The following is a 25,518-nucleotide window of genomic DNA, read 5'->3' on the forward strand; positions in this document are numbered from 1 at the left end:
TGACCTTTTTCAGACACATAAGTCTCTAATAGTATAACAAAATAAAATTCAAGGACAGAGTAACCTCTTCTCAATATACAGGTAACTAACTGCATGCATGTAAACAACGCTCTTGCATTGCACAGTGAACGGTTTGGTGGACAGAATTTAACATGTACACTTGTTTCAAGCTCTTCTTCAGTAGTAAAATATTACATTTGGCTCTTTATGATTAATGACTATAATGATAGTTGCAAAACGATCCATCATTTCCAAACTGGCACTAACAGTGGTTTTCCTCTCTGTAACTTTGGGTATAAGCCTCCACGGTGCAAACGTTTGCCTCTCTGGCACACTATCCTTATCTCTCTAACTCTGTGTGTGTGTGTGTGTGTGTGTGTGTGTGTGTGTGTGTGTGTGTGTGTGTGTGTCTTTCTTAACAACCTAATGTTACACACTCTCCATACCTAGAAGGGGAGACAAAAGCTTAACCGACAGACCTCTTGGTTGAATATGGTAATACTTAAGAAATTTAATTTCTCTGCCCTTTTTCTAGTTCAGGGAATATTAAAATAGCCAGAGGGGCTAAAATGAAAAGTCTTTAATTTGATAGCTTTTCTTGGCTGAATCTCCAATTTAATACCTGGAGTTTCTGGCAGGCTGGAGACTGCTGCAGTAGCCTGATGACTGACAGATTAATTCACACACTGGTAAAAAGAACAAAAAGCCCCTCCAGTGTGGATGTGGACCAGAAGAATAATGCTTTTGGACAGGACTCACCATTATAGCTGGATCTCTGATATCTAAGGCATAACTGTCATCCACAGCGTTCACAGGTAACCTCAGCAGCTTGCCCTGATGTTCTCCTTTAATGCCCAGGTTATGAAGCCCCTCCAGGACCCTGGCCTCTCCTCTGAGGATGTCTAAAATGCTGTAAAAAAAATAATCCACAAGTTAGTTTTTCTTTTTCATACAAATTAGCAGTGAGGTTTTGCGGTGCACTAAACTTTGATCTTGTTGCAACAGGATTACTGAGGCAGAGCAAAAGGTCTGCGGCTCCCTGGGGAGAGCAGAGACATACCTGCTCTCCCCTGCTGTGTTCCTACCTGAAAGGGTTGTGAACGTCCAGATCAATGTGGAGTCCGTTGATGAAGAGCTCCCCGTCTCCCGGATGAACACCAACGGTCTCAGCGAGACGCTGAAAGAAAAAGCTCAACGTTTTTAAGCCGAATGCCAAAACCCTTTCTACCTTTAATGTCTGATGTTTCCACAAGAAAATAGGTGCAGAGGATAAAGCTGTATTCACAAGGGATTAAATGTCCGTTAAGAAGAAGGGGGAAAAAAAAATGTCACATCTGATGTTGTTTAACACAGATTAGTAACTCATAGTTAAAATAAAATGTGTGCAATGGCTAAGGATGTTCTTAAAGACAGCCTCCTGCACTGTAATGTGGAAACACGGCTTATTACAGTATAGCGCACCTTTTGGTTCTCCTCAATTTCTTTTCTCATTTCCTGCTTCACGGCCACTCTTGTCAGTGATCTGTGGGAACAGTAAAACATGTACAGTCACCATCAGCTTTTACCACATCCCAAGCAGGCAATAAAATGCCAGTTTTAATCTTCAAAAATCTGTCGGCCCTCAAGATGGTCAATTCCCTATAAACACCTGACTCTTACTCAGCACTTTTTGGAGTTATTACAAACTGCCTAAGCAAAGATAAGCCAACATCAACAAGCTGATTCCATCTCTGTATGCGAGTTGTATTTATTGTGGATAATGCTCAAATGAATGGTTTAACAGAAGACATATTTCATGTGCACATTAATAACAGCGTCTGTTGTGCCTCCATTCACACATTGTAACACAGAGTAGGCTTCTAACAATATGGATTTTGGAATGGTCCCAAATGTGTTATCCAGTCGGCCAGAAAGAGAAAATCCGATGAGCTTTCAGACCTGGCTTTGCTTGGGAAGTTCTGACTGAGGTCTCGCATGAGCTTCAGAGCGTCGTACTTTGGCACGGACAGGATTCTGGCAGCTGCCTGGACACTCAGATCTGTGGAGATCAATCAATTCATCAACATTTACAAATGCACATTATATTTAAACAAATGAAACACATGAAATGGAAATGTCACTCCATATGCAGTGTTCAGTCGAAGACAATAACACAACAAATAAATAACCACCAGTCAACAATAGCATTATAATATGCAGCAAATCTAAAACAAACTAATTAACATTGGATTCATTCATATGCATTCTAAATGTATATATTTCTTTCTTTTTATGAGCCCTGAACAACTCAAACAGAAAATAGATACCTTGCATTTCCCACACTTTGAGAGGAACCATGTCGTTGGTACTCTCCAGGAGATGTTTTCGAAGCTCGACAAGATTCTCCTGGAGTTCAGGGTGAGCTTTCCTTAAGAGAGGAAAAACAAAAAGGAAGATACATATACAAATATGTTTTCATCATTAAGTCACCAAAAGAACATCACAACACCAGAAAGTGCAACAGAGAAAAAGTATTTTGGGTAAAATGACATGTTCCACTTTAGCAACTCACTTTAACGTTCCAAAGACGAACCCTTGGACTTCATCGGTGTTATCATCCTCCGCGTTTACAAGTGAATCTACAAAGCACAAGATGTTAGTTGTATTGCCGTGGACTCAGCTGAGTCCAGCACAGAATGTTTGATAAGTCACAAAACTGACCTTTTACTTTGGTGTCATCCACAGCTTTGTATTCAGTGCTTTTGATAGCCAGCTCAACAGCGTACCCAGATAAAAGCATCTTTTGAGGCTTTGGATTCTGCGAGCAGCGGGAAGCGGAGAAAAGGCTTTAATGAAAAGATTTCTGTTTTCATGCTTTCTGTCAAAAGGTACTGTGATAATAGACTGCAGACACATCCCATAGGAAATGCTGTCTGCCTATACCTATATACAACTGAATAAAAACATGATGTAAACAGCTGTTCTTATTAGTGGGTTTAGCTGGCAGGCAAATCAAATCAAGCATACAGACATTATGCTCTCCATTCACAGACATTGGGAGTGGAGTAGGTAACAGTAAAGATACTTTCAAAGAGGCACTGTGATAAGATTTCTTCTTTAATAAGATAATTACATTGGTGGTCTGCTAGATATTGCTACAGTACGCTGTAAGTGCTGTTATTGTGAAACAGAAATGCCTAGGAGCAACAACAACTTAGCTGCACAGCAGTAGGTTGAATGCTGACGCACAAAAATTGGCTTTACTTGAAAGTTGCAGCAGTCACTACAGATTTCCAAAATGCCTCCTGAAGCAACGTCAGCACATGATCAGTTTAGTGGGCATAGGTGCAGGAGCCCACCCAAACAAAACGCCATGTGTTGAACTGAAGGAGAAGCTTATCATACTATAAAGCAGCTGTGGATAGCTTTTGCTGTAAGACCCTTTATAAACCGATGCAGACTTGTACTGACTTTTCTGCTTTAACCACATTACATATTATTCTTTGCCAATTTGGTCAGTATGTGGATTTAAATAACATAGATTAGGCATGTATCCGTTGCTGCCTAATGTTTCTAAACCACTGTTAGTAAGGGTTATGAATGTACAGATCCAACTTGCCACTTGCCTTCAAAAGGAGCCACTTCTTAATCGTACTTCAGGACTTAAACAAATAGCGCTCCACCCCTGTTAGTCAGAACTGATAAGGGTCTCTATTGCTAAACGGCAGCACACATGCCAAACACCACGATTAGCAATGCAAGAGTCAGCTTGTGCTGTATAAAGCACACCATTATTGGACTCTGGTGGAATTTAGAAACGTTGATCTGGAGCAACCACACAGCTTGTTGTGGAGGACTAATGTTCTTGGATAGGGTTTTATTGTTTGGGCTTGACTTATTCCAATTAAGAAAAGAGTTAACCCTTGACTGCCTCGCACAGAGCCCTGACCCCCAGCAGAAACCTTTCAGAACCCTGGATTTAAATCAGACTTTATCATCAAACATCAGTGCCAAGTGTATTGCATATTGCTGTAATATCCAGGATCTTTTGGCCATTGTATAGCTACTGTATATGATGGACCAACTGTTAACCAGGAGTCTTTTCTGCCACAGTCATTAAAAGTTATTATTTTATAATCCAATTTACCAGTGGGAACAAGAAAAACACGGGCCCCATATACTGTACAGAAGAAACTTAAGATTGACCCACATTGAACCTTGACACTGAAATTCAAAGCACTGCATCATGCTTTCATATGCCTTTCACACCCAAGTGTTCACTTGAAGAACACCTTTCATTCCTTCAAAGACATTTGTATCCGTTACTTTTTGAGGAATCGACTGTTGCAAAAATGCCATTAAAGTAAAGATAAAACAGAAGGGTCTTATGGCAAAGAGGAATGAGCTATATTTACATTTTGGCTGTGAAGGCAATACTTGTAAGCAAGATCAATTAATTGGTAGTTGTGATACTTTAATTTACTTTGCTGATAATCAGAAAGAAAATTAATATCACAAGCCTTATCCTTTTTTTTTTCAAATTATGATGACGAGATACATGTTTTCACTGTTACTAACAGGAATCCTAACATTGAATCAGTGGATAGATTGCTACTCACCGCTACGAAATGCCGCAGCACGTATACGAGCGTTCCCTCTGCAGCCCTCTCTGACAGCACCTTGTGAAACAAGGTGAACTTCTTGGTTCCAATCTCAGCGTAGAGGATAACCACTGGCACTTCTGTGGTATTGACTCCTGGATATGTGTGGTCATTCTTATATAAATGTGGTTTGGGCCTGCAAACATTTAAAAAATATTATTAAAGACGTTTCATGAATACAATTATTATGTTTCTTACAGAAGAACATAAAGTCAGTAAAGCTTCACTCATATAAAAATGTACTGTGAAACTATTCATATGTGTCTGTTATACAGATAGTTTATCGACAGAGGGCAAACCAGTGCATTCAGTGTTACCTGCCTGCAGCTGCCTTCAGGAGCTTCTTGATGTCCTTGGTGCTGCAGCTATGCTGACCATGAATGGAGACAAAGGCAGGGCAAGCCTCAGGCGGAGGCTCATCACTGGCTATCTGTAAAAGAGCGTGGAGGAGTGAAGGAATGATCCATAACACACAAACATCAACATGACCCTGCTAGGGTCTAGCATCGACCTCTCACTCTTTAAAATGGGCCAAACTGAATCACAGCTAAATTAGTTTATTTATCCTCGATATTCTCAATCCCACTTCATTTCAGCAACAAAAGACTATTATACATTCAAGTGCTAAACATCTTTTTAGATTAGAGAAATTCATCAACCAGTGCATTGCTGTCACCAAAATGAAATTACTCCTCATCATTGCTGAAGCTGCAATGTATAGGCTAAGGAACTGTGAACACAGTGTGCTTACATTTCATTAAGAGTCACCCAGTATTATCATCAACTATAACTATGCAGCTTACTGAGTCATATATTTAAAACTAATGTCATTTAAATAAAGAATTTTGAAATAATAAAGTAGAAGTTTTCACTACCATTAATTCAATGAAATGTGTCAAAGAAATTGAAAAACACTGTAAGTAAGGCCTGCAGAGCTTCCTTGGTCAAGAATTGGTTAGACGGACAATATAACAAGCGCTAAAGAAGTGGAGCTGGCTCACTGTAATGTTACGATGCAGCTCTTGAGAGTTATGAAATAATGATACTATTGTAATTACAACATACCTGCTGGGATGCATGAACAGCTGGTGAGTACGACCGTAGGGACATAGCGAATTTGAGGAGATTAACTTGAAGATCTGTGAGGAACTGGCCAGCCTTCTTAATGATCAAATTGTAGTACGACCGCACAGACTCTGAGACACATCAACACAATTTAGAAATAATTAGTTTTTTTTTAGTTTTTTTAAGAGAGGCAGACCTCTCAGGAGTATCAAAAATTAAAATTAATTTTAGATTTACACAACATACCTCCTTGCTTGTATACGGTGAGCTCTTTCACTGTGTCAACAAACTGCCAGAATTTCTCATTCCCATCTTCTGCAATAAACTCACTGCAAAGGAACATATTAGAGTTATTCAGTAACCACCACAGTATGGACTTAAGTAACCATTTTCTGTCTGCCACATCATCTTTTTATATTTTAAGATAATAAGTGGGCCATTACAGGCATGCAGCATGACCAATAGTTTTAGTAACACCATAAAAGGAGAATTTTAAACATATGAACAACTTTTGGCTGCTATTTAAGCTCGTATGAAAATCTAAGATAAAACTGCACTTTATTACACAATTGACTTTTGATTTAAGATGATCTTTTCCCCCCCCAATACATTTTCAAGTTTGTTAAGTTTGCTCAGCTTCTCTGAAAACTTAGGAGGGTGAAGTCTGATGATGACTAACATCCTTTATTCAGTAAAAACATATAGTTACAACAATTAAGTTCTAAAACATTGTGTTAACAATGTGTTGAATCTTGATAAAAAGTAAATGAATGACAGCTTGTAGCCGATAAGCATAAGGTGAAAAGGGGACAACGCCATAACAGAGATCAATTGAATAAAATGACACATTTCTCTAGGTTTTTAACTTGTTGGAAACATTTGGGTTAACGCAAGTACACATATATTAACACAACATAGGTTTAGATGTTTGAGACATATCAATGCTGAAATGTTACATAATGATATCTTCAACTAAACAAATACATATTTTAAGAGGTATAAAAGATGCAATTAGGGGGCTTTGGCCTAGTGATCCCAACCCTGAGATCCTGGCTGTGGCCCTGTCTGTAGGTCTGAGTGCAGCATGATGTGGAGGGGTGAGTAGTACCTTGTTTCCAACAGGAAAGGCGTCATGCTCCACTTTGCTCTAAGACTGGCAGTGACACCTTTGGGTGCCGATGTGACATGATGTATATTCAGCAGCAGCAGCAGGGACAGCACAATAACGTTCCTCATTTTCTCTGGAGAGACGTAACATGAACCTACAGTGGCAGAAAGCAAACACCAGCGTCGTCAGTAGAGGTTAACATTAGCTAGTTATTTTTGCCTTTTGAGAAGTGCCAGTCAGTGCCACGTAGTTACTCTACTATGTTATTAAGTTAACAAGAAACACCGGTGTACGTAGACTTGTATCAAAGCCCTCCAACATGATACACAATCAGTACATGGTTGCGGAATATGCTAGCTACATGTGAAAATAGCATTGACCTGTATTTCTAACTAGACCTTACTTCTTACTACTACTAAAATAACGTACGTGCAATTGGGTAAGACCGACTGAAGTTAGCTGTAGCATAAAAGTAAACAGCCTGTCGTGAATGAAAACGTTATACTACCGTGATTTAGAGACTACAAAGATCACCTACTACAAAGCTGTGTACAATAAAATACATAACCATTAGTAGGCAGTGTTACAAATAACATATCCCTCACCCCGTTAGCGATGCTGGCCACTTTCTTCCATACAAAGCCAGCTTCATTTATTTGGGGCAGCGAACAGCACAGCTAGCTAACTTAAGTTGCCGGGGTAGCAGCGTATTGTGGTGGCTCGCGCTAACCGTTATACGTGTTAGAAACAATTATGAAATGAAAAAAAATCAAATCGTTTCATTATTTTAACTTACGTGTTGTCACCGTGTTTGCCTGAGCACAATAATTAATAGTCAGCCTAAAGTATTCAAAAACCGGACGGTAAAGCTGTAATTTATTCTGGCACAGCGGTAGACAGCTAAAGAGGCTGAGGCTCAAACATCAACCAAACACTGGAGCATGTTGCAGCAGCCAACGTCACACTGCTGAGTGCACACCACTGCACTGAGTTGGTGTGTTAGTGTAATGTTATAGCCTAGAGATGTTTTTGTCTTTGTTAGAAGAAGTACTTGAGATTAGCATTCATTATCATTAACATTATCGGTGAATTTATTTAAACAGATGCCCTTTGTTCAGAATACAATCTATATTTGTTCTTCATAAAGTGTAGGCAGATCACAACAAAGAAACAGGAATAAACAAAACTGAAATACAAAATGAAATAACAATGAATACATAAATAAAAATAAAATAAAAAGTAGCGTTGATATATTTAAAGTTAAATTAGAGCTGATAACAAAACAATGGCTCATACAGTTCATAGGTTAAACAAAACACGGGGATGATGTGACACATATTCCTACACACTAACACTTCTTCATAAACTTACACACACACTCTTGTGGACATGTACATATTTACATGGTATAATAAGCAGGTCAGCATAACAAAAAATTATTAGCATACAGTGGAGCAAAAGAAAACATGCTCAGTGCTTTAGCCCCAACACTCATAATAATAATAATAATAATAATACAATTTATGTTTTTGCAATATGGAATGCATTTTCTCCATCTATTATCAGCTATGTGTTTTTGGTTTCTTAAGGATGTATGTTTTCCATATGTTAACTTGGTTGGTCAGTTCCCACCCTGTCTGTGTTTGTGGCTTGTATGGCTGCTTATGCAGAACCAGAGAAAGGTTGGCAGCGTAGCAATACAACATGCAGTGTACTGTCAACGTATAGGTTACCATTTCACTGCATCCACAATCTTAAAAATAATAATAATTTCTATGCAGTAGGACTAATATTTTAATATATATATATATTAAAATATGCATACAAATTATTATTTTGTATTATTATTATTATATGTAGGCTATATGTATATATATACACACACAAGGTCTTAGGTATGTTTATTTCCACTGTAGGAATTATTTTTGAATAAATGTTGGACTTGCAGAAGAAGATTCATCTTTATTATAGGATCTGGAAGCATTTAGGTATTTTTAATATATGTTTCTCCTTTTGCATTAGTATATCCATAAATGCAAATGTCCTCAACGGAAATCCAATGTTCAACACTTCATGCATGAAATGAAATACTTAAAGGATTTACGAATCAGAAAGCCATCAACTATATGGTCATCTACAATACCTTAAAAAACACATTTCTAATTTGATAATGTAACCTTTGTATAGCTTACACCTTATCTTTCTTTTTTTCTCATCTTTTAGTTTGATTTCTAATCTTTTTGTGTAATTGTATGAAGTAGACCTACTTTGAAGAAGAAATGCAAAAATTGTTGCCACCATTGACAATAAATGAAGATCAGTTAATCAAAAGATAATACATTCGTAAAAAATATGTATAGCCTACCAATGTTTATTGTTCTAATGGATTTCTGAACATAACCATATTGCTGCAAAGAAACCAGATGTTTTTTTTTTATTGTTTCTGTCTATTTTCCTTTTCCTTTTTTCCTTCTTTTTAAGCAAATGTATGTATTTAAAAAGGATGGGCTGTATCATTGCACAAGCTATAAGCATGGAGACCAGTGCTTTTTGTAATCATCAAAGGTCTAACTTGAATGCACTTAAAAAAGTTAGAGTGGATTTTATATTTATGTGGTTAAAATCTCCATGTTGCCTCAGTTCAGTGTCCGTGTGCTTCTGGCTTTGCACAAGATTATGGGGTGGACAGGATGGGATGCAGCCTATAGAGCTCTCTCAGCGCAACCACAGCGAGAGCATAACGCATCTGTCGGCTCGGATGCAGCAGCTTCCTCTCTGCTTCAGTCAGTCAGACCGCCGAGGACACTGCCGGAGGATCCAGCCCCACAAATCTCTGCTGAAGTAAGTCTTATCACCGAAACGAGCCACACTGCGATTTAGACTGGGATCAGCACGGGAAAACACACAAGGAAGGGGTCAAACCTAAAAACTCTCATCATCCGCTGCCTCATTTAAAACTTGATACCGGAGTATGGGAGTCGTCGGCTCGGATGCAGCTCCACACCGGCTTCAGAAGTTGGACAGCCCGCAATTTGAATGCCATGACTCTTGACTTTAGACAACATTTCCAGCGCAGTGCAGTATTTAAGAAACCAAAAGGTGGACTTCTCCCTTGTGTGCCGATTATGTGTCCTCGGAGGCTGTTATTAGCTGATCAACATGTGGCACCTAATGGGCACCTTTAGTCTTTTCTGAGACATGGAGCATTAGTCTATCGATCCCTGAAGAACCCGTGGGTGCTACTTATTATTCACAGTAATGGAATGAAGAAACTATCTCGATATGATGGACGAAAGATCCAGTAAGCTCATCTTGGTGCCTATCTTAGCTGTCCTTTTTGTTATGATAGGCTACCAGTACATATGTCCCGCTGGCAGCAATTCATGCCACTTTAAGGCTGAGGAGAAATTAAGGGGGGTAAGCCTACTTTCCACCCCGTACCAGGACAGCGATGATTTCTACAGAGATCAAGACCTGGAGGATGACAGCCCTCCTAAACTACCGTCCAAATTCAACTTCACCGAAAGAGACCTTGACAGACACGTGGAGTTCAACATCAAAGGGGACGACGTGATAGTGTTTTTGCACATCCAGAAGACCGGAGGAACCACTTTCGGGAGGCACTTGGTGAGGAATATTCGCTTGGAGCAGCCGTGCGACTGCAAGCCAGGACAGAAGAAATGCACATGTCACCGACCAGGGAAAGAGGAGTCCTGGCTCTTCTCCCGGTTCTCTACCGGCTGGAGCTGCGGGCTGCATGCAGACTGGACTGAGCTGACGAACTGTGTACCTGTCATTATGGATAAGAAGGAAGCCCAGAGGAATAAAAGGTAAATGTGTACAAATAGGCATGCAAACACTAGAACCCCACGATAAATGTAAACAATCCAAGTTGTGATTTGTTGTTTTAAGTGAAGAGTATTAGATGGGAAGGTGTTCCTGAGTGATGTAGTTTAGTCAGAAAGTGAGAAACAATACACTGATTGTAAAATGGCAATTCATTGGAACCCAGCACCCAGCAACCAACTCAGTTTGCTAAGTGTTTTATCATAAAATATTGTACCAAGTCAACATTTACCTTCCTTAACCTTCAGAAATGAAATCTGTCTGGCTTTTGTGTTCACATCAGCCTCTCACAATGGACTTGGTTCTGTCCAGCTGTGCCAGTGCTGTTTTTCTACCAATTTGCGCTATTCATAAATTGTACTCAAGCATTTAAAGGAATCCCTTTTCACAGCAGAAATGATGTTTGGAAGCCTGCAGTCCAATTTGGCACACTGCAGTGTTTTCATTGTCTCTGGATCAAAGCTCCAATGGCACCTATTGAACACTGACTGAGAGTTTCATGAAAGCAAACATACTGTGAATTCATAATTGTAAGTTAAAGGGTAAGTGACTGACTCTTTGACTCTGATGGTATCCCCCTCTGTTTTATTAATGGTTAAATTGTCCATAATAAGGGTGTATCACACTCAAACCTGACCCATACACACAGATTCCCCTGCATTGTGTGATTAGTCCCTTGAGGTGTTCTCACTGGCTTATAGAACAGGAGCACTGCTGTTGTATCACACAAAGTCTTTAAATCAGATGCCATCTTATCTCATGACTGACTTCAGATTATCCAAAGCTGTTTGGTTTAGATGGACAAAAGATATCTGAGCGTGAAAGAAAAGTAGAACCTGTTTATTTGATATGCATTTTCCTTCTAACATTTTCTGTTGAAATTGCAGTAGAAAAGACATTTGCCATTGCTAACTACTAATTTGAGAAAATGTATGCAGTTAGTACAATTACTTAAGGCGACCGCATTGTAATGAACCAGTCGCTGCATGAGCAATGTGTAAGTGTTTCTGTGTGTGTGTGTTTTCACTTGGCAGAATAGATGTGTGCATTTTGCAATGCAGTTAGAGTTGCTGATTCTTTAAATTGCATTGCAGACTATTCATTAAAAGAGAAAATACATGTTAAAAGTCTTTAAGTCAGTTGCATGTTCTCAGAGATACTGACATTTAGAAAAGAGCATACACCAAATGTCACAAACACAAGAATTTCCTTTTCTGTTTTGAAAAAAACATCTTACAGTACACTGAAGTACATGAGCACATGATTTATTTCTGCTGTGCCAAGTGTTTCCTTTACTCAGGAAAGTGCTCAGTGGATGCGACAGCTCCTCATTTCACAGCTGCAGCATCTATTCTGCACTTAGGCCTGGCATCCCTTGTTCTTTAGCTGGCTCCCGCAGCATCTATTCTCAGATAAGTCTGCCTCGACCAAGCCTGTTGGCAGACACACTGTTAGACCCCTTCACCAACACAGCATAATTACTAAGATGACTAACGGTTTAATGCAAAATCGTAATAATTTTGTGTGCAATGCCTTAATTAAAATATTTCAAATGCTATATAAGGTCAAAGTAAGAAAAAAAACACCCTTGTACAGTTGAATAGTTAATTTGCAATAAATAATCCATAAAATCTTAACTCTACCTAAGGGTGCAATGGGGAATACTAAGTGTACATCACTGCCAAATTCAGATGGCATACCCTTGTTTTTCGGTTGAGAGCCTCTCAGATTGAGTGGCTTTCTTTCCGCAGTCCCAGGTCCTCACCTTGCCAGCTCTTGAGATGGCTGTAGGGGAGCTGAGGTGGGCTTGGATGGCACTGCCTGCCTGGCGTTGTGTGGCCTTTTAAGCCGGGCAGGGCGTGAAGCACGGAGAGCCAGCCGTGCGGCCCAGGAAAGGTCAGGCGTGTCAGACTGGATCAGTGTGTGTGTCCTGCGGCGTGGCTCCTCTGGAGTTTGCTGTCAGTCAAGGGAGAAAGGAAGCGGGTGAGTTGGACTCTCTTCCGGGCTTTTTGGAGAAACATACCTCTAAGTGCTGTTCTCTTAAGTTGCTTTGTGGGGAGCGTCCTGGCATTACTTTGTCTGCTGCATTAAGAAGGCTTGCTGAGCAGGTTGTTTTCATCTCAAGTGATTTCAGAGACCTTCACTGTGTAGAGCTGCTTAAATTATTTCTTATTGTTACATCCTCATTAGCTATAACTGTTTGGTCTCGAGTAGATGTATTCAATTTAACACACAAAAACAAGGCCAATTGAAAAATGAACATGGAATATGGACGAGTAAACCGTGTCTTTAGAATTGTTTTGACAAGGTCGGTATTTCTGAGAAATACCTGATGTTGCTTTCCATTCAAATAAAACTGAGCTTTTTCGGTTGTTCAGCTTAATATTTGCTTCCATCCTTGTGTAGTCAGAATTTCTGTCGATGAGATTAAAAACAACAATACCTTTTTATTGTTACAGCTGCTCGACGATGAAAGGACATTTGATTATCAAACATAGTCAGAAGTTCCTCCAGCATACATTATACGCCATGAATAAAGTAGCAGTGAACTCAGTGCTCTCCATGTAATATGGGTATTGTCATTTTTCTTTGATCAGATTACTCACTGAATGTTTGCATATGAGCAAATACCAACCACTATTTTTCATATCCCCTGCAGATGAAAGATAATGTTGATGTTTCACGCTAGAGATTCTTTATTTTTTTTAAATGATCACATGTAATACTAATGACAAAAACACATTTGAGATACTTTCAGAAGAGCCATTCAAGCCTTTGTTATACATCATGAAAACTGAGAAGAATAACGATCTTCTGTTTGAGCACAAGGTCCCTCAATCAGAACACAACACATTCATGCTTGTGCATTGTCATTCACACAACAGAAAGAGGAAATTGCTAGTTTAGCTGAGGACACAACATCCTCTTAGCACCCAGAGAGTGAGCACCGTTTGTTTGTTTTTAAGTTAAAATCAGAAGAAGACAAATTACTTGCTGTTGATTCTACCTGATTTATTCAACATTCTTCATCATAGTTTTACTTCTTTACAGATTCCCTGAATATGTGGTTAAATAGCAAATCAAAACATATATTTCACATGGTTGACATTCATAGAAACGTCAAGGTGGATGTTTTGTTGACCAAGTCAATTAATACAATAAATCAGGCTCATGCTGATGCATATGTTTCTTCATGGTGGTATTTTGATGACGTTTAATAAAAAGTATTTGAATTAGCGTAGAACTTAGAACTGTGTTCATATCTTTTCTCAAAAAATGTGGCAAAGCAATGTCTCAATTAAGAAGAGCATTTATTATGCAGATTTGACAATTCAGTCAGCTCATTACTCATGATGTCATTCATCATGTTTTTCTGCCTCTCTGTTAATGACAAGAAAACGCATAAACTACAAAACGGATTTAAGTAAGTTAGTTAATCATAAGAGGAAAAATGATTAGTTTTAGTGTGTATGGGTCCCATAATTCCCGAATGGTCAGGCATAAAACCAAAATCATGTTTGTCTCTCTGGACTCCTTGAATTCTATTTTGTTAAATTCAATACAAATGTATTTATCCCGTCAAGGAATTGTTTACAGCAGCCCACCATCCAGTTGAAAAATCGTACCACTATGTTGTTAGCAATTGAAGTTGGGTTTGAAAATTCCCAAAAAACTTGACTTTGATTATCATGCTGAGGCAGCCAAGCTAACACATTAGTTAATCTGCTCATATGCTTATTGGTGTCCCTTGAAATCTTGCTAATTGCACTATCCCTTGCCACATATTCAGCAGGTACATGAATCTATTTAGATTCAGGCAGTAAACATCCAGAGCAATAAAATAAATATCATGGGTCTTTTTAGACTTATAGTGAAGGGCAGCACAGCCTTTTTCCTGTTTCTATTCCTGTTAGTTGTTCCCCTTTTAACTGTGGCCTCATGGTAATTTTATGCATATGCTGATGTTGCCGTTTTGATCAATTATAAAATCTTCATTAGAGGCTTTTTTGTTGCCTATGCATAATGAATGCTCAGTTCAGAAGTACAAAGAGACCAAAGCCAAAACACAAGTGGTGTGCAGACGCTCTTCGATGCTCTCCTTTGATGAAGCACAGAGAGAGAGAATGTGCCTATGTAGCAATGACAAAGAGGATGTCCTCTGCTGTGATTCTAATGATGTTTTTAGATCACTGTGTCCTCGAGGTTTTTTGTGTCATGTGGACTAAAAAGCTGTCTTGAAAGTTGTGCATATAGTAAAAAAACAATGGCAACTACTGTGATTTCTTGGTTGAAAATTATTTCTTAATGATGTCACAGACTGAAGGATGTTCATTAACAGTTTTGATCATAGTTGCTGTTAATTTGCTTTCAAAATGCTGATTCACAGGGATCATTTACATAATCGTTGTCAGTCTTTTGGGTGTTGAAGGGAAAGTCTTCTATGCTTTATGGCCTCATGTATCTCTGTTCCAGTTTGCTGAAGATCACAAGTTTTGCCAATAAGGGAAACTCTAGCTTAGTTACTTACTCTTACTGTAGCTTTAGTTTAGCTTAGTCCCAATAGATGAAAAGTACTGCAATCAATCAATGTTTATTTTTATTTATTTTGATTTTACTGCAAAACTATTCAATCTCCTGCCTACATGTATTTTCCACCAATCATAACAATAACATTTCCTTAGTTTCTATAACAATCCTACAGGGGTACTGAAAGACAGTTATTACTTACAGGGCACAGCAATGATGTACACCAGTCCTTTGCTGAATAACACCACACATCATATTTTATTCATAATGACTGATACAGCAAGGGCTGCAAACACTTCCATTTACAGCTTGTGTCATTGAACCATGCATGTCTACATCTATCTACTATTGTACCAGCGCATGACTTCTACCTGGGCATCTCCCTGAATCAGCATGTGGGAGGGAGTCATTACCAAAGCCGACCCAAATGAACTTAAACAGCGATTACATTTTGCATTTTGCCAACACTGATGTTGATTCCTCATTTTATTACAAAATGTGTGGGCAAATTGAATTATTATTACAATTCCATTCAATCTATCATATTTGAAGTCATAGTTGTAAAACTCAGAGGTTTAAATCTTATCACATTATGTTCATCAGACTGAGTTTGCCTCATTGTAATTGTAGATTTTTTTTGTTTTGGCTTTAATTATTTTTTTCTTTTTATTAAGGACAATATTTCCATTAACCATGTATATAGAAGGATGAATATGAAGTTCCCATTAGCTTTACAGTTTGGTTGACTCTCATAGTGTCATACTTGGCCACAGCAGGCAACTGTTTTGCTCTAAAAACAATATATAGTACAATATAGTACCCGCTTAGCACAAAACATACTTAACAGTGTACCATTCAGCAGCTTAACACCGAAATACTTCCCTAAGGAGTTGGTCACCTATTTTAGGTTTGGGCTCAGACATTAATAATTAATAAGAAAGATGACAGATACGGTTTAGCATTTAGAAGCTAGAGAGCAAACATATTTCCTTCAGGAGTTGATCGAGAGCAAAACCAGAGATAAAAGAGAGTCAATATTGGACTAGCATTCATCAGGTGACCAGAAACGTGACGTGTAAATAGGTTTCCTATAACATTATATTTACTTTAAAGTAAATATAATTGTAGGAGCCATGATCAATATTGATTGGTTGGCTTGGGTCACATGGGTATGGGTGGCACTCATTATAATCCTGTTCACCTGTGTGAGGTCGTGTGGGTGTGTGGAAGAGAGGGTGACACAGGGCCGTTGTATTTTTGTTGACCGGAAGATTACAATTGCTTTGATTATAACAATGTATATATCTGATCACAGAGTTTTTTCATTAAACTACCATACTACGAAACAGAACTTCAGATCTGAGCGAGTACTTTTTTAGCGTGTCATACAACAGCAAACAGGCCCGGCCTCAGCCTCTCAGCGACTTAGTTTGTTTCCTGCTGTCGCTACAATAATGTTATAGTAAATGTCAATATTTTTCACAACTTGTTTTTGCTGCACCCACATTTTTGAAAATATTAGGTATTACAGGTTTAAAATGTTTGAAAATTGCAAGTATTAATTGCATTTTGGTTACGAAAATTGTTGAAACTACAACAAAATGCTGTTATATCAGTAAATTGAAAAATGATCTTGCTGGAATTTTCTTCTGTGTCATCTGAAGCCTCTCTGCGGTACTCCTCTAAGTGAAAGCTGCATGAGTTACAGTAAAGCAACAGGGTAATTTGGATGCCCTCCAAACCCAGATGAACTGGAAGGGGGAAAGTTGAGCAGATTTACAGTTCTGGTCGTATCTTAAGATGTAGGAGGCAAAGTGCTCATCACAATGATGGGGTGTTTATTATGTGCAGAGGTGTGGGTGCCTTTGCAGGCCTTGGACTTCCAGGGTGCGGAGATTGCTTTTCATGTGTCGTTAATTCAAGTCGTCATTCCTGGCAGGCCTGAGCAGTAATCCAGTTGGATGGATAATTAAGTGTTACCTCTTCAGAGAGTGGAACAGCATATGGTGAGCACTTGTTCAACAACAAGTCATTAAATGTGATTCAACTTAGACTATGGAGAAGGAACAGAAACTTTTATCAATTTCCTTACTGAAGGACTTGAGAACATTCAAGGAGAGCTGACATATTAGCTTATATTTTTGATTGACAATAATGGAGCATTTAGAAGCAAAACATTTACCGCAGGAGTTGGAGATTAAAAACGGAACAAAAAGACACTGGATTTTAATCACCCATTACATTTAGCAGGTGGCTAGAGAAACAACTCCAATGAAATGCTGATGTTGCTCCATATGGGCTGAATATGCAAGAAGGTAAATGATTGCTATCAGATTGAGCATCTTAACCTACAATGTTGTGTTTACAGCTTCTCGCACCATCCCCTCAAGTGGCCAAAAATCTATTATTGCAGGTTAAAACAATATATATATATATATATATATATGTATGTTGTAAATAGAAAAAACAAACAGAAACAAAGGTTTAAGACATCATTTTGTTATTATTTGACAAACTAGACCTACACATCTCTGTGGTCTTTCCTGTCATTCTTATTCTTCTCAGTAAAGATGTGCAGTACTTTACCCAGTATTCGGAAGTTTTTAATCAGTATCAGGAAGATTATGTATTTATTATTTTTGCCATGCGATGTCTTTTCAATTGGAAAGGGGATTAGTGGCCCAGTTCTATCTGGAAATCTGCTGCTGGATACAGGATGCACCCAACAGGGAGTTGTCTTTAAACGTTATAGCCCAGTGCACATTGATTGAATAACTTAGCCCTTATAGACCACTGCAATGTTAGCATTTGGAGAATGGAGAAAGTGTTGCATATGTTTGAGTTCCTATGGATATACAGTATATTTGGCTTGGTGCAGATGGAGTATGGATGGAGCTTACCGTCTTTCCCTAAAAGCCACTCTAGGTAATGAAAGCCATGCAGCTTGCCAGACCAGGCTTGCAGCTTCTCTGAAACTGCCGTCAAATACTTGCTGCTCCGGCAAATATGAATCTCCAATTGTCTGATTCAGCTCTTATAGTGTGATTAAAATGTGGCATTTAAGTTGAGTGCCTGGCAAGGACTCTGTGTCGCAGTGTTCTGGAAGATGGTTTGTAGACTTAGATCCTCCCTGTGTAAGAAATGTTGAATCACTGCAATTGTGTATCTTGTGGTTTATTTTTGTGGCAAAATGTCCTCACTAAATGTAATGGAAATGTCACAATACTGCTGTTAAACTATTTTGGCATGAGTGTTGTTTTCTTAATTTGATGCATGTAATCACATATGATAAATACCTTGCTTTAACTCTAAACAGCTTGCCTTTATGAACTCTTAGATCCCAGAGGTGCTGTCAAGGAGCTAAACTCCTACTTTCCAGTCAGCTTTTGATCAGTGTTTGATCACACCCTAGACTGAAATAAAAAAGAAGAGAAGCAAAGCACCTCACACCGATTTACTTAAATGGAGTCATCATTGTGAGGAGAATGAATCAGCTGCTGCAGCGATTCGGAGATGTGGTGTTTAATATTCTCAAGAGGCCTGGTGGCCGCTCAAATGCTCCTATTTTCAGAGGGGCAATTCACTGTGGCTCTGTTTTCCCTCTAATTGAGAAATTAACAATCTAGCTCTCTACATTACATTACATTACATTACATTACATGTTACATGTTAGACACGTTTATCCAAAGCGACTTACATACTCAATACTGTGGGCAATCCCCACAGGAGCAATTTGGGGTGAAGTGTCTTGCCCAGGGACACAATGACATGCTGACTGCAGTGGGATTTGAACATGTGACCATCTGATCCCCAGACCACGGCTCCATCCACTGCGCCACACGCTTCCTCTAATGTAAACAGTCCAATAAAAAATATACTGTAAGATTGTTTACTCTAAATTTGTTTCGTCAATGTTTGCTGACTTTACAATTGTATCCTGAATGATCCAATAGAATTTGGGCTTTGTATCATGCTTACTTACAGATTCTTTGGAATAATCATTGCAAGGTAACACAGTAAAGAGATAAAAGGAGAATGTTCAACAGTCACATAAACCATGCTGACTTGCTTAGACTCCTTGTTAATTCAGGTGGGAACTTCCTTCCTTGTGTGTGTTTCTTTCATACTCACAATTCTGCTTGACAGATTGACATATCAAACAGTGACACAGAAAATGCCAGCAGAGGTGCCTGGCTGTGTTATTTCTCAATTGATACCTGTAAGGCCTGACGAGGGTGCCGTGCCAGGAATAACTGCCTCTGGAGTTGATTTATTATAACAACCTGGAGAAAGGTCATCTGTCCTTATCTGGGGCGGGCTGGTGACAGGTAAGTTTATACTGTGGGGAGGCTGCCTGCCTCACACTGCTCCCCAATTTGGATTCAGAGATTGACTGAGCACCTGGCACGCTTGAAGTGTAAGCACAGGTAGTGTCACCTTCACACGCTCTAATCTCTGCTTGCAAGAGTGTGCAACCCCTGCGTTTGGTGGATAAAGCTCTCAATGTTTTGATGTTGTTGTGTGCTTTGTTGGCTTGTGATGAAATGGTGAAATGTGTCAACATGAAGAAAAGCCTTCACACACTGAAGATCTGGAACAATTTGAGTGGGGAGCAAAAGGGATGTCCAAACATAAAACTATTCAAAAGAGGTATAAAGCATAGGTATAAAGACACAATTCTCACAAGGTACAGGGATTAAATTGCTAAACGATAACTGTTTATATTCTTGTTTTGTATTCTATTTATGAATTTGTGTTTGTATGAATTTGTGTATGTACACAAGAATATAAACAGTTATCGTTTAGCAATTTAATCCCTGTACCTTGTGANTCCCGCAGTTGCCATCCGCTGAGAACGACTGGACAGATAGGAGTTTCTGACCATCATTATCAGACAAATGTAGCCAGGACTCAGTCTTGCGTTGCGCCATTTGATAGCCGCTTTTGCTTAGTGCTCTGTAGCATTTGCCATTATCAGCTTAGGGCATCTCAGAGGAGACAAGCTGTTCAACTTCCCTGATCACTTAGAGAGCAAAGGAGCACCCGCACGGCCCCGGATCTTAACCTGATAACATCCATGATTTATCTTCTTTGTGTCATGCTGCTATAATACAGTCTGGTGGGAGACAGAAGCCAGGCTCTGGGCTGACAGCCCCACAGCCCCTTTGGCTTTTGTTACAGCCCGATTAGCTCTGATTACAGGGGGAGCTTCAAAAAGCATCCCAGATATTTAACCTAGACTACTGTGCTGGCAAAATGAAGATCAATGACTGCCACTAGTGAAGGTTGTTAAATATAAACCTTAAAGTTGTATTTGTGCCACTTCCTGTTTGAACCTTTCACAATAAAAGCCTTAGGCATTTTGTTCTAGACTCTCTGGTATGGTTTACCATAGGAACAAATAGGGAACAATTTAGCTTCTAATGATAATAATGGCTTTACAGCAACTAATCGCGGACTGCCAGTTCATACTTTAAACTTATAATTCAATCGGGAAGGTGTCATTCCAGTCAAAGATGTAAAAAGCAATGTAACAATCAGTGAGTTTGGATAACAAATCATGTTACTTTGAAACAATAAGTTCCCTTCACGACTCTAGGATGATGTGTAGCTGGTCAACACAACATTTGTTTTGCAAGCAATTAGTGAAAAACCAAAGTATAAGACCGTTTTAAATATTAAGTAAAGAAATCACCAATGTTAAAATGCATCCCCTAGAAGGAATACATTTGAACCATATTTCATGGCAGCATGATACAGTTAGAAGAAACAGAGAAAGATCAAAGAGGTAAAATGTCAGCGTCAGTGGCGGCTGGTGGAAAATATTTTTGGTGGGGCTATGGAAATGGTGACCAAACCATACTAGGGGGGTCAGGGGGGATGCTCCCCCGGAAGAACATTTTGAGAAATGACCCCTTAAATTATGACTTCTGGTGATGTTAGAGGGGGGGGGACGGGACGGGACAAATTGAGGCTTAAACTTGGATAATCCATAATCTTCAGTGTGGTTAGCTATGAAACTTCCAAAACTTCCAAATAGCCTACCTTGTCCTGGACATAGTTTCTACTGTATACACTGTGCAACAGTACAGTAGGCCCACACAAACTGCAGAACACTGGTGCTTTGGGAACACTCAAATGATTGAATTCCCATTTAAAATCAGGAGACTAAATATGAACATTGTGTGTGTGTGTGTGTGTGTGTGTGTGTGTGTGTGTGTGTGTGTGTGTGTGTGTGTGTGTGTGTGTGTGTGTGTGTGTGTGTGTGTGATACTTGCCAACCCTCCCAATTTAAGCAGGAGACTCCCGATTTCATTGCCCTCTCCCGGTTTCCTCCCTGGTTCATATTTCTCCCGATTTCTGACAAAATCAGATTTACTCACGACTGTTTCCACTCAGACTTTAATACAGCTACACCATTGTTTGGTTTCCATGGTAGCGCGTCTCTTTAGTTGTGCGCGCGCAACTCTGAGAGCTGCTGAGTCTGAGAGGTGAGGAGTCACAGAAAACTGAACAAGAATCGACAACTCGACCTCTGCCTCACTCCTTCCTGGTAAAAATACAGGTCCAGCCCACCCGACACATATGCTCCATGGTGCTACAGGCATTGGCCCCTTACAACTGTACCAAATCAGCATGTAAGATGTGTGAAGTGCTGACAGCGTGCCGCGAATCACTTAGCACCGGAGTCATCCACCTGCAGAACCGCAGCCATCCTCATTCAAGTACTGTAGCGTCACCTTTGGCTTAGCGTGTCCATACAACCACAGACACACAGGGCGCTGAAATTTGGCGCCCTATGACCATCAGATCTGCTACGCAGCTGATGGGCCTGGAAATTATGTTTCGGCGCATAGTTGTTACAGAGAGGCAAAGTCAGCATGTTGCTGCTGCGTGCACTTGGCTTAGGGCTCTTTCTTAGCGCCCAGTACGAGAGGAGGGGGTAATGATAACACGCTTGGCGGGTCCAGGCAGGGCAAGAACATGGTGACTAATCAGACTTTAGACATCGTAACACAATTTTAAACAATAATTTTATTGTAGTTTATGCATTTTACTGATACCAACGTATATAATATTTACCTGTCATTAAAAATAAAATATAAAAAATATTTTTTTTTTTTTAATCCACAATTCAACTGTGGAAGGAGGGGGGGGGCGCGGCCGCCACTGGTCAGCGTCATCCTCGTGGGATAATGAAGGACTGTGCTACATTTCATAGCTATAAACTGAGTTCATTTCAGTCTGGAAAATGTGGTGCACCATCAGACAGAAACCAAAAATGGTATATATTTACACATAGCTGCTTTGTCATTTATAAAACCAACATGCCAAAAATAAATCAATGAAAGTAAAAAAAGAAGATATTACAAAACTGCCGGAAATGACCCTACAACAACAGCACACATCACTATTTCTCCCCTTTTTCAAAAGCCTGAGGCATCACAAAAAATGTCCTGCTTTGTTGGCACCTTCGAGAACACTTTCACACAGACCGGTAAATATGTTTATTTCGGAAATGCATCATGCGATGAGGCAAACTTTGCCAGTTCCATAAATACAAGTTAATAACCCAGCAGCCCCCTGTGTATTATGTTACTGTTACAACATGACAGGTTCAATTAGAGTTCAGGTCAAGAGCCCAAATATTTGTTCTGCTCGACCTGCACAAAAACATCAAATATTCTAAAACGAATCACTCGTGAAAAGCCTGCTGTAGCCTTGCTATCATCAGAAGGCAGAGTGTAACTGATGTGTGTGACAGATGAGTGGGACTTTGGGTGCTAAGCTGGCTTGCAGACACAAAGTTTCATTGACAATCCGAGTTCAACGACTTGCACAACGAACAAAGGAGTCGGCAGTGCCAGAAAGCAGATCATAGGGCTCCGGGGAGAAGAAAAAGACAGGAAGAGACAGAGCAAAAAGCAAGAGAGAGGGAGTGAAAGAAGGAGACTGACACGTCTGTATATTATCTTTGTTGCTCACTTGTGTCTGATCCTCTCACTGTTGCTCAGCAGACGATGGAACTTCGTCATCAGCAAGAAGCGCAGGACTTGCCATTTTCAGAGCAACCGGGGAACACTGACACTTTGGTTATATCCGTCCCCCTGTGAGGACGACCCTCCTCTCCATCACACTGCTGTCTCGGATATACTGCATGTCACCTCTTGTTTGTTTTCCGTGAAACAAAAACTGATGTGTGCAGAGTCATAACAGTTCAAGAGTGCTGAGCAAACTTTCAGGCCAATAGATATAATGCTGTGAAGAGGGATGTGAAACAATCTTTGTTGCTGTTCTCGTGACACTGCACACGAGGGAGCACAGCACAGGAATGACTTGTCATGCCCTTTATGTCTCCCTTGTTCATCTCCAACCCAGGTGAAGCTATAGAAGACACTCATACTTCATTAAATCTACTGTGGCTGCAGCTTGATCACTCTCGTGGGTCAGAGCAAAGTTTCTTTTTTCTTGCAGCTCAGCAGAAACGTCCCAGCGTTTTACTGCTCCACTATGCATGCCTTTAATATATGTCGCAGGGCTGTATCAGCAAATGTCAAAGTACTGGATTCGCCATGGCCACGTTTTCTCGATGTATTCATGAAATGTAATTAGAATCCTGCAATTTTAAAAGTGCAAATGTCTGTATTTAAAATGTTGAAACTGCTGGTTCTGGCTTTACATACCAATCACTTCAGAGCTGAAACGATGTGTTGATAAATTGATGGACATAAAATGAATCTGCAACTATTTTGCTAATTGCCTTATCAAAGTGATTCTGAAAGCAGAATCTCCAGCTCCAGCTTCTTTAGCATCAGACAGCTTTACTTATTTTGATCATTTATTATTTCTACTTATTTTTATAATTTATTATCTGACGATTACTGTATTTCTCGTCTTTTAATTAACTGATTAACTTAATTAACCAAATCATCACATTTGAGAAGCTAGATGAAGGGTATTTTTTGGCTGTTTTGCTTAAAATGATACCTAAAATTGATCGAATAACTTCCCAATGGTTGATTACATTGATCACCTTAGCTCTAAAACACAAGGATCATAGTTGCAGCATTAGAACACATGCATACAAAGTTGAGCATCTTCCAGCGTTCGTAGAACAAAGTCCTAACTACAATAATTTCACGGCTTAAGGCAGAAATAACAAAGAGGTTTACACGTTTCAATAAAGTTGGCACACGTGCGGCTGAGTTTCCACGCACTCTTTGTTTTCATTGTAAATTGTATAATAGTGAGACAAAGTGACCTGATTGCTGAATCACCGTGAAACCACAGCTGGCTCGAATGCACACCGCGGCTAACTACCTATTCCAATCAATGTCCTTTATAAGCTGAAGCAATCTGTGTGACACACAAAGAAAAGAAAATCAAAGCCTGTAATATTTTTGCTACTGCACGAGCATTGCAAGCGATCTCTGCCAAAATCACCGAGCCATGCTGCAGGCACAATATGCCGCACAGAGCCAGTGCCAAATTGGATGTTTAAACAGAGAGAAATGGAGGTTAACATTAAAGATGCCGTTATATGTTGACCTCTACTCAATAACAGTCCAAGGTTTTGCCAATTAAGTGGCCTTGGCATCGGAGGATTTGAGGACAATATATCTACACTTTCTCCCCTCTGGCATTTCCCACGGAACACACTTCCAAACACATCCTGCCTCACAGGAGAGACTTTATGGTACCTGCTTCCCAATTACTCACATAGGCTTATTCCTCCAACACAGTTTCAGGGAAAACACACCGGATTGGCCGGCAGTCATGACAGAAAAGCTTAGTGGAGGTAAATTTGTGGGCAGGGTGGGAGAGCTGCCAGCTTCCCGACACGCTCTCAGAGGCAGATTTACCGTCGGCGCTCCTCTACAGGCCTCTGTGTGTTTGTCCTGTCTCCAGTGGCTGACTGAAGACCTCGCTCGCCCAACAACAACACTGTCAGAGATAGCTCAGCCAACCATGAAATTGATTTTGTATTAACAAACAAGGGGATCTGTTTCTCCCGTACTGTTAATCAAATCATTTCGAGGAATGAGGGGAAGATGAGAGTAAAATCATTAACTTCCAACAGTAAATCAGGTTCACTGCCAACCTGTTGTCCCATTAACCCTGAAACCTGTTCAATAGCTAATTAAGGCAATTACTTCAGGCATGACACGCCAGTTAATCATGAATGACTAGCCCATTTATAGTGGTGGCTTCATTACCATTGGCAGCATTCACTGAGGCCCTCCTCATTCTCCACACACACACACACACACAAACACACAGCACAAATCTTGAGGATAAAACGTGACAGTTGGTCAGTTTCCCACACACTTT

The 25,518-nt window shown here is 39.7% G+C and overlaps 2 protein-coding genes across 2 annotated transcripts in view; one reads left to right on the forward strand and one right to left on the reverse strand.

Moving 5' to 3' along the window:
- uggt2 (UDP-glucose glycoprotein glucosyltransferase 2) overlaps window positions 1–7,513 on the reverse strand; it is a 38,420-nt gene extending 30,907 nt beyond the window's left edge. Inside the window, exons 1-13 of the mRNA XM_010773578.1 lie at window positions 7,419–7,513; window positions 6,814–6,967; window positions 5,952–6,034; window positions 5,706–5,836; window positions 4,958–5,070; window positions 4,599–4,776; window positions 2,701–2,797; window positions 2,552–2,618; window positions 2,307–2,407; window positions 1,939–2,038; window positions 1,462–1,522; window positions 1,086–1,177; window positions 760–910 (exon numbers count right to left, since the gene is read on the reverse strand). Coding sequence (XP_010771880.1) covers window positions 760–910; window positions 1,086–1,177; window positions 1,462–1,522; window positions 1,939–2,038; window positions 2,307–2,407; window positions 2,552–2,618; window positions 2,701–2,797; window positions 4,599–4,776; window positions 4,958–5,070; window positions 5,706–5,836; window positions 5,952–6,034; window positions 6,814–6,941 — 1,302 coding nt within the window. The 5' untranslated portion in view covers window positions 6,942–6,967; window positions 7,419–7,513. The remainder of the gene's footprint in view (window positions 1–759; window positions 911–1,085; window positions 1,178–1,461; window positions 1,523–1,938; window positions 2,039–2,306; window positions 2,408–2,551; window positions 2,619–2,700; window positions 2,798–4,598; window positions 4,777–4,957; window positions 5,071–5,705; window positions 5,837–5,951; window positions 6,035–6,813; window positions 6,968–7,418) is intronic.
- A 2,040-nt stretch (window positions 7,514–9,553) lies between these two features.
- hs6st3b (heparan sulfate 6-O-sulfotransferase 3b) overlaps window positions 9,554–25,518 on the forward strand; it is a 64,746-nt gene continuing 48,781 nt past the window's right edge. Inside the window, exon 1 of the mRNA XM_010773549.1 lies at window positions 9,554–10,643. Coding sequence (XP_010771851.1) covers window positions 10,096–10,643 — 548 coding nt within the window. The 5' untranslated portion in view covers window positions 9,554–10,095. The remainder of the gene's footprint in view (window positions 10,644–25,518) is intronic.

This window comes from Notothenia coriiceps, unplaced genomic scaffold (assembly GCF_000735185.1).
Source record: "Notothenia coriiceps isolate Sejong01 unplaced genomic scaffold, NC01 NC01_scaffold00012620, whole genome shotgun sequence".
In the NCBI taxonomy this organism is placed as follows: Eukaryota; Metazoa; Chordata; class Actinopteri; order Perciformes; family Nototheniidae; genus Notothenia; species Notothenia coriiceps.